Below are 12,870 nucleotides of genomic sequence, written 5' to 3' on the forward strand. Positions count from 1 at the left end.
CTGTAGACCAGGCTGGTCTCGAACTCACAGAGATCCGCCTGCCTCTGCCTCCCGAGTGCTGGGATTAAAGGCGTGCGCCACCACCGCCCGGCTTGGGAACTTTTTTGAACCTACATCTACACTACTCAGATTAGAGGTGTGTCCTGGTTTATGTGGTGCTGGGTATCAAAACCAGAGCATTGTGCATTCTGGGTAAGCACTCAACCAAGTGAGCGACATCGTCAGCTCACGCTTAATCAATTCTATCCATTTGTTTATCTCGAAACTTTAAAGAATGCCACTCTTAACAACAACCATCTGCACTCAATACAGGACTCAACTCTGGATATTTGTATATGGCAGATAACTGCTTTACAAAAACCAACCCAAACCATAAATGCCACATCTTGACTGGAGACAATCATTACACTCTACTAAAATATATTTGCAAGGAAAAGAAATTTGGGGCAATCAGCTTATCTAAAGTCAGAGTCATAAAGGTCAATGTTCTCTAAAGACAGGACTAGGAGTAACTGCTTTATCGGTCTGAATACTAACACCATGTAGAGTCACCAGGAGGGCTACACTTTCCCTTTCAGTTCAGTGGTGGAATCTGAAGATCAAAGATGTGCCTGGTGTGTCCTCACAATGAGCAGCAGTGGGTCTGCAGGCTCACACTACAGGGCAGTCCGCAGAGCGCACCCGGGGTTCGTGGGCAGAAGAGGTTCAGGGTATAAGCTGGAAGTCCAGCCTTTGCAGGAAATGCAAATTAAAAACTGACTACAAAAGTAACAGTTAAAGATAAACTATCAAACTATGTACATACATATATGGGTGTTTTGCCTGCATGCATGCCTGTGTACCACACGCGTGCTTGTCCGGGAACCCAGAAGAGGGCTGCAAAACAGCCATGTGGATGCTGGGAAGCCAACCCAAGTCTCTAGAAGAGGGGCCAGAGCTCTTAACGCTGAGCTACCTCTTGAGCCCTATGTAAACTATTACTTACATAAACAAAACCCATATTGCTCCTGTTTTCGGTACTTAGTATAAAATAATTACTAAATAATGAACACAAATAACTTCCTCATAAAATTGACTAGTTATTTGCATATAGAAAACTTTAGCTTGGCTATGAACCAATGTAAGGAAGATGTGAACACACTTTTGAAATACTTTACTTGGATTTTTTTTTCTTCCTTTTTTCTTTACTTGAATTTTCAAAAGCACTAAGGAACACAGACTATTAAACCTGTTTTTTGGTTTACAATGTTACTTATAATATAAATATGAAAGCTATTAAATATCACAATTGTGGTGTCTAAAAACAAACAAAAGGCCGTGGTGAACATGTACTAGGACAGGGGAAGGACCTTTCTGGGGCGACAGCACTGTCTTCTGTGTCCTGATGGGGTACTGAATGACTCAGCAAACACTACACTTAGGATGTGTGGACCCCATTACATGGACTTTGCTCCAAAAGAAAGAATGAAAACATTGGACCTTAAATAATACTGTCTATATACCAAAACAGGGAGAAATAATCACTACATGAAGGGAAATATGGCTTGCTAAATAAGAGAAAACTACATAGCTAACCAATCGGCAGCCATCAAAATAAATGCTGCCTAACCTTCGGCAGGGCCTCTGTGCGTCAGTTGCCCTTGAGCCTCTCCCAGGGAAAAGCTGCAGTAATCCTCAGGCTTCCAACTGGAGCCCTGACCTCCTCCACACACTTACAGTTAAGGTTAGAATATGATCTTTCAGGGGGCTGCAGAGATGACTCAGTGGTTCAGAGCACTGGTTGTTTTTCCAGAGAACCTGGGTTCAATTTCCTGCACCCACATGGCAGCTCACAGCTGTCTGTAACTCCAGCTCCAGGAGATCCAACACCCTCAAAGAGGCATACATGCCAGCACGATACCAAGATACCAATGCATATATGTGTGTATATATAAAACAAGGGTTTTTTTTTTTTTTTTTTTTTTTAAGGGTATGCTCTTTCAGACAGCTCCTGCAGGTTTCTATTGCTGTGCTAAAATACTGACCAAATTCAATTTGGGGAGAAGAGGGCTTATTTCATGTTAAACTCCTAAGTAACACTCCATCACAGAGGGACGTCTGGGCAGAAACTCGGGCAAGGGCAGGGACCTGAAGGCAGGAGCTAAAGCAGGGTGCACAAAGGAACAGTGCTTACTCACTTGCTCCCCAGGAGACACCACCCACAGTGAGCTGGCTCCTCCCACAGCAATCACTAATTAATACAATACCCCATAGACTTGCCTACTGGCATTTCTCAATTAAGACTCCCTCTTCCTGGGCTGCAGAGATGGCTCAGCTGGTACTAGATGCCAAGCCTGAGGACCAGAGTTTCAGTGCCTGGACCCACAGGGAGACAGAACAGTTCCCTCCAGTCGTCCTCTGCTCCCCACACATAGTTTACTGCATGAACACACTAAACACCCCCCAAATAAGTAAACAAATAAATGGTAGTGATAAAAAGGCAGGCTAGGCTCTCTTCCCAGATATGTCTAGGTGTCGAGCTGACAAAAAACAATTTATCATCACTAACCATTATTTTATATGTAAACAAGGTTTCTCTTTTTTCCCTATTTATCTGACCCTTTCAGTAAATATGCAAGCCCCAGACCACTCTCTTTCCAACATAAACAGAAAGATGGATTGATGGTATATAGAGGAAGAACAGACAGACAAGTACGATAAACCAACTATAGTATAATAGATGGCAGAGTCTGGCTGGAATGTATGTGGGTGTTCGCTATAGTTCTTTCAACTTTGCTCTAGTCTGGGAATATTAGCGGTAAAACATTGAGAGAAAATAACAATTTGAAAAAGACTGGGTTCCGCTCTTACCACCTGAATCATGAAAGAGAATATAAAGTTAGTTGTTTCTCTAGTTTCAATCCTGTCCCAGATTTTTCACTTTTGGATAAGTGCATACAAATATATTTGATAGAGAAACTGTGAAATGCATGTGACCCTCCACAGCTTCAGAGTGGCTGAGCTAACTGTACAGAAGCTCACTGAGGAGATGGACAGACTTTGGGTTTGGTTAATTTTACTGTGTGAATTTTTTTTAGTTCTTTATAATGAATTTTTAATGAACTTTAAAATGAAAAAGGAATAGGAAAGAAAGCAAACATTGTTCTTAATGGCTGCTACTTGAGCCAAGCAGAGACAACTCAGCTGCCAGGAGACTAGGTTATGAGCCCAAGTCTCTGACTGATGATAAGCCCACTCTAAATGATGCCGCCATCTAATTACAAGTGCTAATAGCTGTGATGGCCATTTAGGCAAGCAAAGATCAGAGGCCACCAGCCTTTCATTCTGCTGACAGCAACAGACCTCTTAGGATACAACTCCCAGTAATAGGAAAGAAAGTAAAGTCATCTGAATTAAAAACAATTCAATGTAAGAGGAAACTGAGTTTGCCACCTCTTCCTGGCTAGATGTTTTTACGCCAGCATCCTAGGAGTGTGGACCACAGCGATGGTTCATTGCTTCAGACTTCCCTCTGTAGTGGTTCCCAGGTGGACTCAGGCCATGGTTGTGTTTGGCTTGGAGAGGGACACAGCAGAAATCTGAGCGTGTACCTCTGGCTGCTTTTGGAATACAGCTGTCCCATTAAAGCCAACATGAGAGGACACTAGAGAGAAGCCATGGCACCCAGTCCAGCAGTTGGCTACGAAGGCAGGAGTAAACCCCGAGTAAGACCTCCAACAGTTGCTGGGAAGCTTGCAGGACCATGCAACTGCACCGAGCTCTTTAAATTATTATTTTTATTTTACTTATGATTTGTGTGGGTTAACTGTATGGGTGTGTGGGCCAAGGGGCATGTGTGGAGGACAAGGACAGTTCATGTCGTTGGTTCTCTTGCTCCATCTTTCTACCTTTATGTGAGTTCCAGGTGGTCAGGTTTGCACTATGAGGATGCAAGCAACTGCAATCATCTCACAGGACTGACCATGCTGCTGCGTCACGAGGCTTCAAGAAGAGTTCTTTATGTAGCTCCTCGAGGCTAACTGATGCTCATACAACAAAGCAGACTCTCTCTCCTTCTCTCACAGCTCTCTCTTCACCACATACTAAACATCAAACTTTCTATTCCTTCCTCCCCATCCCACCACCCCCCAAAAAGGCAGAGGGAGGCAGATCTCTGAGTTGAGGCCAGCCGGGGCTGTCTTGAAAAACAAAAACAAAAAAGGAGGCAGGGAGAGCAACATAGGATAGTGTTCTTAATTCCCAGTTCCCTCCCCATGGGCCTTCATTGGGACTGTGGACATCACCATAGGCGAGCTGTGACTTCTGGTCCTACCAACTTCTTCCTTCTGCTACCCTCTCCTTCAGCTGCATCTCATCTTGGCCACATCAGAAGCACCAATGAGATAAAAACCCTCTGCTGATCTCTCACTGTTAGCTATTATTCCGTTCACATTTTTGATCTGAGAAACAGTGCATCTTGGTTTTCTGCTTGTTTGTTTTTCTCTCGTTTCTTTTTCTCTCAGCTCCTTCCCTTCCTTCCTTCTCTCTAGGCCCTTCCCTCCCCATCACTCAGGCCATTTTAACATCCTCCATCTTCTATGGTTTCTGCTCAGCTCTCTCAGTATCAGAAAGCAGCAGAGCACTAAGCTCGCCCCCTTTCTGGAAAGGCCCCTGTCCCCTGGCAATGCCACCATCCCTTCGGTCACTCTGGACTTTGCAGCTTTTCTTCCTCTATTTATCTCCTGAGCACTGGCTGTCCCGGGGCATCCATATACAGCACGCAGCTTCCGCCATCCGTGCTGTAGTCTCCCAGTTCTGTCTTTTCAGCACAGGTCTCTCTCCTGAGTGCACTTCCACACTAATGGATGAGCATAGACACCCGCCAGCAATGTGGCCTAAACCAAGCTTGGTGTCTCCCAGTCGAGTGTGCTCCCTTCCCAGTCTCATGGAGGAAGACAGCCCATTTCAATTCTATCAACATATCTACTTATTTTCTTGAGCACATAAACCAAGTTCCAGTAAACCTGGCTCCTAAACTGAACAGCACTTAAACTTAACTGCTTCTTTGTAGGTTAACGACCATCTCCTTGCCTCTGTTACCATAGATGCCTTATTGATCTCCTCCAGTCCAAGGTCCACGCTACAGCCAAAACCATCTTTCCAGTGTGCACAGTAAATCATCACCTGCCCTGAGTACTGTTCTACCCAGTGGCACGAGATGATTGATAAATATTAGTGAGTAAAAAGAACATCCTGCTGAGCTCTCCGGCCAGCCTATACTTAGACATACAAACTAAAGAGGTAAATTGCACAGAGCTAACTTATGGAATGCGAGAAGTCTTGTCTGGCAGCCAAGCAGTAACAGCAGATGTGAGTATCCCTTATACTCTTAGCCTGAGAATAAGTGCAACCTTTAAATCACACCCATGCTCAACTCCCTCCTCCAAAACAAAAAGGCAATTCTCGACTTACAAAAAGAATCAGAATCAATTCTGAATATTCAACATTTACTTACGTGCAAAGAATTGACTGGTCCTCACGATCTATAAAAAAATAAAACAAACAAAAAGTGACCATTTGCCTGATTTTATAATGTTTCATATAAGGTTGCAATAATAGATTATAAAATATTAGTAATTGTCCTCTCAAGTAAAAGCCAACTGCCACAGCCTCATCACACACACTCCTAACCCTATTTAAGTTAACCTGTCTCCCACTGTGGTCGCATTCTCTGGAGTAACGAGGACTCAGACAGGAAAACACCTTTCTGGGTGTCAAGAATACCCACTGCTAGGGAGAACAGTTTATATGAGGCTTAACCACGGTGTCAAGTCAAATTATACCTGGTTTTTGTTGTTCTGAGACATGGTCTCATATAACCCTGGCTGACCTTGAACTTGTTATGTGAACTTGCTATGTAATGAAGGATACCCCTAGACTTCTGACCTTATAAGTGCTGGGATTATAGGCATATGCCATCATATACACCTGTACCTGTTACAGCCTCAATCTGGGAAGGTCGCTGAAGGCTCATGTGTTGGGTTTCAGTTGCCACCCGACTGGCCTTGGGGAAGTGACTAGGTCCTCTGGGTTCTAATCTTGTCAATGGATTAATCCTTTGACAGACTCATAATATGACAACATTGGGAAGTAGGGCCTGGTTGGGAAAAGTGGGTGCCTGGATGTACTCCCTGGAGAGAAACGCCTGGTCCCTAGCTGCTTCTCTCTTTGCTTTGCCCCTATGCTCCCTGCCATGATGTGGCTTCACCTCTGGCTTACAACAGCAGGATCGGCCAATCACAGAGAGAGGCTACTGAAATGTGAGCTAAAATAAATCATTTCTCCCTTACACCGTTTTTCTTGAGTACTTGTAATGGTGACGAGAGGCTGGCTAACAGATCCCAAATATAACAAAGGAATACACGACAGCATCCTAATCCTATCATGATATCACCCAGAAAGAGGTGTTTTCCTGTCTGAGTCCTTGTTACCCCAGAGAATGTGACCTAGTATAGTTTAACAATTATCCAGTTTTAATATTTCAAAGTGATTTAATGATTTAAGCATTCAGACAAGCACTCAACAACTGAACTGTACCCAGCTATTGTGTTCTTCATTGAGCTGAACACTCGCACTGCTTTAGGGGCAGTGTGGGTCACAGGTCCTGGGACAGGAAGCTACTTTATTGCTCACTGTTCCCCTGGGTAGATGTCACCAGGTACCCAATACACAAAACAAATCTGTCCATATGTTCTATATTTTAACTAAGTTACAGAAAGAATATGTTACTGTCCTGGCCCCCCTCAAGTCTTTTTCTTTCCCCCCAGACTGAGTCTTTTGACGTAGTTTTAGTTCTCGAAATTCTCTATGTCAAACAGGCTGGCCTTGAATTCACAGAGATCTATCTGCCTCTGTCTCCCAAGGTCTGGGATTAAAGGTGTGTGCCATTCACCCGCTTGGCTCAGGACTATTTTTTAAAATAGGTTTATACACACACACACACACACACACACACATATACAAAAAAATGTACATATATATGAAATACAATGTGACATTTCAATGTACATATATAACATATGACTGGGGTGATGGGTATATCCATCAACTCAGACAGCTACCATTGCTTTATATTGGAAACATTGAAAATCTTGTCTATTAGCTATTCTGTAATCTACCATTAATAGTCAACTATGGTCACCCTAGTGCACTATAGAACTTTAAAAATGATTTCTTCTATCCTACATTCCCATAATTCTCTACACCTCACTCCCATTACTTTGTGTTTGTTGCTTTTGTTTTAACTGTAGAGGCAGTTACTAAGCTGGTCCTGAACTTGTGATTCTCTTGTAGTCACCTCTTAGGTACCAGAACTACACATGTGTGAACCATCATGCCTGGCCCAATAATTAATTCTTACTATCATCTAACGGCAATGTTAGCCTTCACCCTGGCTGCTACAAGCAACATTCACATTAGGATTCAGTGTCTGTTCCCATGTGGCCTCTCCTTCCATGTGTTCTCCTTAGCTCCACAATGACGCAGGTATCTCTTGTGAAGCTCTGCTTATTCAATGCATTTCTATCCCCTATAGGAAAGCTTTTCAACACCCTCCCTCAGGTTCCTCACTACTTCCTTCCTAGAGGTGTAGACTGGACCAGACACATAGTACTGCCATTGGCTCCCCACTAGAAACCACTGCTTGAGATCTAAGACATGTGGCTTTTATTCTGGGCATTACCAGCCTTGACAGGCCATTGGGCTTTAATAAAAAAAAAAAAAACCACTGGAAGAAATCTAGTGTTGTGCACCATGCTGGTACTGGAGAGATGGTGGACCTCTGATCTTTGTTCTAGGTCTAGCTTGTACCACCTGTCTAGTGACCATTGCTCCTTGCTGTCTCTTCGCCTATGAAGTCATGCTTTTCCGAGTGTTTCCTTTCTACTTCTACTTAGATCTCCTTAGATCTCTAATGTTTTAAAAGTCTAGAAGAAGGAAGACAGGGTCATGGAAAAATGTGAGGAAGTCTATGACAAAGGAAGATGACTTGCAAGACCAACAGAAGAGAAGCATGGTTCACCAAGCCTGCTAATCTACTGTTTTTTGTTTTTGAGACAGTGTCTTTCTACATTGCTTTGGCTGTCCTAGAATGCTCTATGTAGATCAGGTTAGCCTCAAACTCACAGAGATCTGCCTGCTTCAGCTTTCCTGCTAGGATTAAAGGTGTGCATCAACAGGCTAGGCTCACTCAATGTATGAACCTTCAGAACCCTTGAGCTCTCCTGGTCTGAGCAATTTCTACATAACACCATGATACCAAGTTTTAAAAAGTTTTTCTTGAGAATGGGTATTCCCCCCCCCCACATTAAAGAAACTAGAACACTGGGTAAGGGGTGTAGCTCAGTGGAACTGTGTTTGTCTAGCATGCGTGAGAGCCCTAAACTCAAGAATTCAACAATCAGTACAAAAGAGAAGAGAAAAAGCGGGGGGGGGGGGGGGGATATAAGGAATAAAAAAAAAACCCACCAAAATGCATACAAAAAACTAACCAAATAAAATAGCTTCCTAGTGTATCCATAAAAGCTACCCCCCAGATATATACACAACCCTACCATTGTCTGGAACTGAAGCCCTCCACAATAGTACCCACCATGACGGATACTCATCCCTCCAACAGCAACAACGAACTCTCTGCCACCCAGACTCATCTGTTCCACTGTCTCTGACCTTGAATTAATTTTCACCCCTGGTTTCTCTCTTCTAAAACTACTTCAAAAGACTCTGTCTGGGGGAAAGAAAAAGACTTGAGGAGGGTCAGGACAGTACAAAGAGGGAATGGGCCTGAGAACTCCAAGAGCCTTCCAACTCTAAGACACTGTCCCCTCACCTGGGTTCCGTGTCACTGACCCCTCCACCCCTTGAAGTGCCAGGAGAAGCACTATGACAGTGCACAAAGCCTGGAAACCTATAAATGTATTCAGACAGTGACATTTATGATGAAGGACATTTAGTTCAAAAATCAAACTAGTCTTCTAATAGGAGATGTGTGCCAGCTCAGATGCAGCAAGCGTAGCGTTTTCCACAGTGCCTTCCAAAAACCACAGGAGAAGGCACTTAGTATCACTGACAAACCGCACGCTCAGCAATGGGAATGTTAAAATCAACAATCTCAGCCCCCACTGTAGGAAGAGCAAATGAAACCCCAAGAGAAGAAATGAAAAGAACAGAAAATAACACAGGGTGGGGGGCCTTACTTAAAAAACAAAAACAAACAAACAAACCCCAGTAACCCAAAGGGCCCTATTATAACTATTAAAGAAACTGACTGTATAATTAAAATCCTTCCCATGAAAAAGTGAATTTTATGAAATATTTAAGATTGACATAACATCAACTTTTACATTCTTCAGGAAATGAAGAGGGAGAAATGGTTCCTAGCCTACTCTAAGAGGCAAGGCTTACTTTAGCCAAATGCTAAACCTGGAAGAAAGAGTGTAATAGAAATAATTTATCTCATAAATAAACACACAAAACCCCTGCCCCCCACACACACACGGTTTCACTGTAGTTTTGGAGCCAGTCCTGGAACTCTGGCCTTGAACTCTGCCTGTCTCTGCCTCTCAAGTGCTGGGATTAAAGGCAGTGCCACCACCGCCCAGGCACAAAAATTCTTAACAAAGTGATAGCAATAACATCCAGCAATAAATAAAATAAGTCAAATAAGGCAAGTGGTGCTTATCCTTACTCTAATTCACTGAGTTAAAAGATTGAAAAAGAAAAATCACTGCTGGGTGGTGGTGGCACACACCTTTAGTCCCAGCACTCGCAAGGCAGAGGTAAGTGAATCTCTGTGAGTTCGAGGCCAGCCTAATCTACAGAGCTAGTCCAAGGACAACTAACAAGCATTAAAAAACAAAGAAAGAGAAAGAAAGAGGGAGGGAAAGAAGGAGGGAGGGAGGGGGAGAGAAAGACTACTTTATAACTGAACAGATATAGAAAAAACATTGGGGGCGGAAGGAAGGAAGGAAGGAAGGAAGGAAGGAAGGAAGGAAGGAAGGAAGGAAGGAAGGAAGGAAGGAAGGAAGGAGAGAGAAAGAAAGATTGATTTAGCAAACTAGAATACAAGGGAATTCCATTCCATAATGGACTTTTTGACCTAAAACCCCTATAGCTCCTATCATCTTTTAAATGTTATACATCTAAGAGATTGAAGAAGGCAAGGATATCTGTTCTCACTACTTCCTTTTAATGTGAAAAAGCAAAAAAAGAATAAAAGTTAAAGGCGTGAAAGAGATCAGTGCTTGAGGGGAGATGACTGTCTAGTACAAAACCTCAAGAAAACTTCAAAAACAAAACAAAATACCCACCCAGAGTAAATCAGTTTTAAAAGATTAAAAAAAAAAAGTCAATATAAGGCTGGTTAGACGGCTCAGGGGGTAAAACCAATTGCTGTGCTAACCCAATGACCCAAGAAGTAGAAGAATGGAATTTCCACTGAAAGCCTCTGGCTTCCTTCCTTCCTTCCTTCCTTCCTTCCTTCCTTCCTTCCTTCCTTCCTTCCTTCCTTCCATGTATGTCTCTCCTAGGGTTCTCACTGTTGTCTAGGTTCTCTAGGATTGTGAATTGTAGGCTGGTTTTTCTTTGATTTATGTCTAAAAGACATTTATGAGTAAGTACATATGATATTTGTCTTTCTGGGTCTGGATTACCTCACTCAATATGATGTTTTCTAGATCCATCCATTTGCCGGAAAATTTCAAGATGTCATTGTTTTTTCCTGCTATATAGTACTCTATTGTGTAAATATACCACATTTTCCTTATCCATTCTTCAGTTGAGGTTGTTTCCAGGTTCTGGCTATGACAAACAATGCTGCTATGAACATAACTCAACACATGTCTTTGTGGTACAATTGAGCATTCTTTGGGTATATACCTAAAAGTAGCATTGCTGGGGTCTTGAGGAAGGTTGTTTCCTAATTTTCTGAGAAATTGCCATACTGATATCCAAAGGGGCTGTACCAGCTTGCATTCCCACCAGCAATGGAGGAGTGTTCCCTTTACCCCACAACCTCTCCAGCATAAGTTGTCATCAGTGTTTTTGATCTTGGCCATTCTTACTGGTGGAAGATAGAATCTCAGAGTTGTTTTGATTTGCATTTCTCTGATGACTAAGGATATTGAGCATTTCCTTTAGTGTCTTTCAACCATTGTAGATTCCTCAGTTGAGAGTTCACTATTTAAGTCTGTACCCCATTTTTTTATTGGATTATTTGTTCTTTTGATGACCAATTTATTGAGTTTTGGAGATCAGCCCTCTGTCTGAGGGCTTGGTGCAGATCTTTTCCCATTCTGTAGGCTGCTGTTTTTTGTCTTGTTGGCCATGTCCTTTGCTTTACAGAAGCGTCTCAGTTTCAGGAGGTCCCATTTATTGTTTCTCTCAGTGTCTGTGCTACTGGGGTTACATTTAGGAAGTAATCTCCTGTGCCAATGTGTTCAAGTGTACTTCCCACTCTTTCTTCTATGAGGTTCAGTGTGGTTGGCTTTATGTTGAGGTCTTTGATCCATTTGGACTTGAGTTTGTGCATGGTGATAGATATGGATCCATTTTTATTCTTCTACATGTTGATATCCAGTTATGCCAGCACCATTTGTTGAATATGCTTTCTTTTTTCCATTTTATATTTTTTGCTTTTTTTTAAAAAATCAGGTGTTCGTTCGTAGATTTGTTGATTGTTATCTGGGTGTTTGATTCGGTTTCATTGGTTCTCCTGTTTGTTTTTAATGCCAATACCAGGCTGTTTTCAGTACTGTAGCTCTGTAGTAGAGTTTGAAGTCAGGGATTGTGATGCCTCCAGAAGTTCCTTTATTGCACAGGATTGTTTTGGCTATCCTAGGTTTTTTGTTTTTTCATATGAAATTGAGTATTGTTTTTTCGAGGTTTGTGAAGAATTTTGCCAGGATTTTGCTGGCTGGCCTCTGATTTTCACAGGTGCTTTCACAATTATACACACACACACACACACACACACACACACACACACACTAAAAAGTCAAACTGTCAGCATACATGAACTTGAAATCCTATAGTAATAAAGAAGTTTCATTTAAAAATACACAAAACACACAATGTCTTAGTTTACTAAGGTATTTGTTATGCTTAGCTGTTAATCCAATAAAACATGAACACTATGTGTATACTAAAACAAACACTGATAAGAAATATCAAAGAACACCTATGTCACAGAAAGGCAAGCTATGTTCACAGACTGGAGAGCTCAATATCACTATCAGTTCTGCCTTAAGGGACCTATAGGGCCAATGCTGATCTTTTTAAAGAACAATAATGGGAGATAGATGTTATCTGATTTCAAAATCTATTGCATGGCTACCACTAGGCAAGCCAATGTGATACTGATAAGCTAGATATTTAGATCAAAAGAATAGTCCTAAACAAGACCCTTGATGACTTCAACAAAGATACAAAGGCTGTTGGAGAAATAACCTCAATCAAGAGTGATAAACCAAGAAGCATATAAAAAAGGAAGAAAAAAAGATAAACACAATACCGCACTCCATTTTCTACATAGAATAACTCAAAATAGATCAGATCAGAAGAAAAAAACCTACAGATAATAAAGGATGTATTAAATACAAAGAACAAGTAGTTCTCCAAATTGACAATAAGAAAATAAAATACCTCCCCATGCCAAACAAAACAAAACAAAACACCCAAAAAACAAAAAACCCCTCTACTGCCGGGCGGTGGTGGCGCACGCCTTTAGTCCCAGCACTCGGGAGGCAGGCGGATCTCTGTGAGTTCGAGACCAGCCTGGTCTACAAGAGCTAGTTCCAGGACAGGCTCCAAAGCCACAGAGAAACCCTGTCTCGA

The 12,870-nt window shown here is 42.2% G+C and overlaps 1 protein-coding gene across 6 annotated transcripts in view; it reads right to left on the reverse strand.

The window, feature by feature from the left end:
- The window catches only part of Myh10 (myosin heavy chain 10), a 131,164-nt gene that overhangs the window by 83,113 nt on the left and 35,181 nt on the right, over positions 1-12,870 (reverse strand). For all 6 annotated transcript variants that reach the window (XM_026780414.1, XM_013347182.2, XM_005349821.3 and 3 more), the window contains one exon: positions 5,495-5,522. In XM_026780414.1, the coding sequence (XP_026636215.1) occupies positions 5,495-5,522 (28 nt within the window). The remainder of the gene's footprint in view (positions 1-5,494; positions 5,523-12,870) is intronic.

Source organism: Microtus ochrogaster, chromosome 7 (assembly GCF_000317375.1).
Source record: "Microtus ochrogaster isolate Prairie Vole_2 chromosome 7, MicOch1.0, whole genome shotgun sequence".
Classification (NCBI taxonomy): domain Eukaryota; kingdom Metazoa; phylum Chordata; class Mammalia; order Rodentia; family Cricetidae; genus Microtus; species Microtus ochrogaster.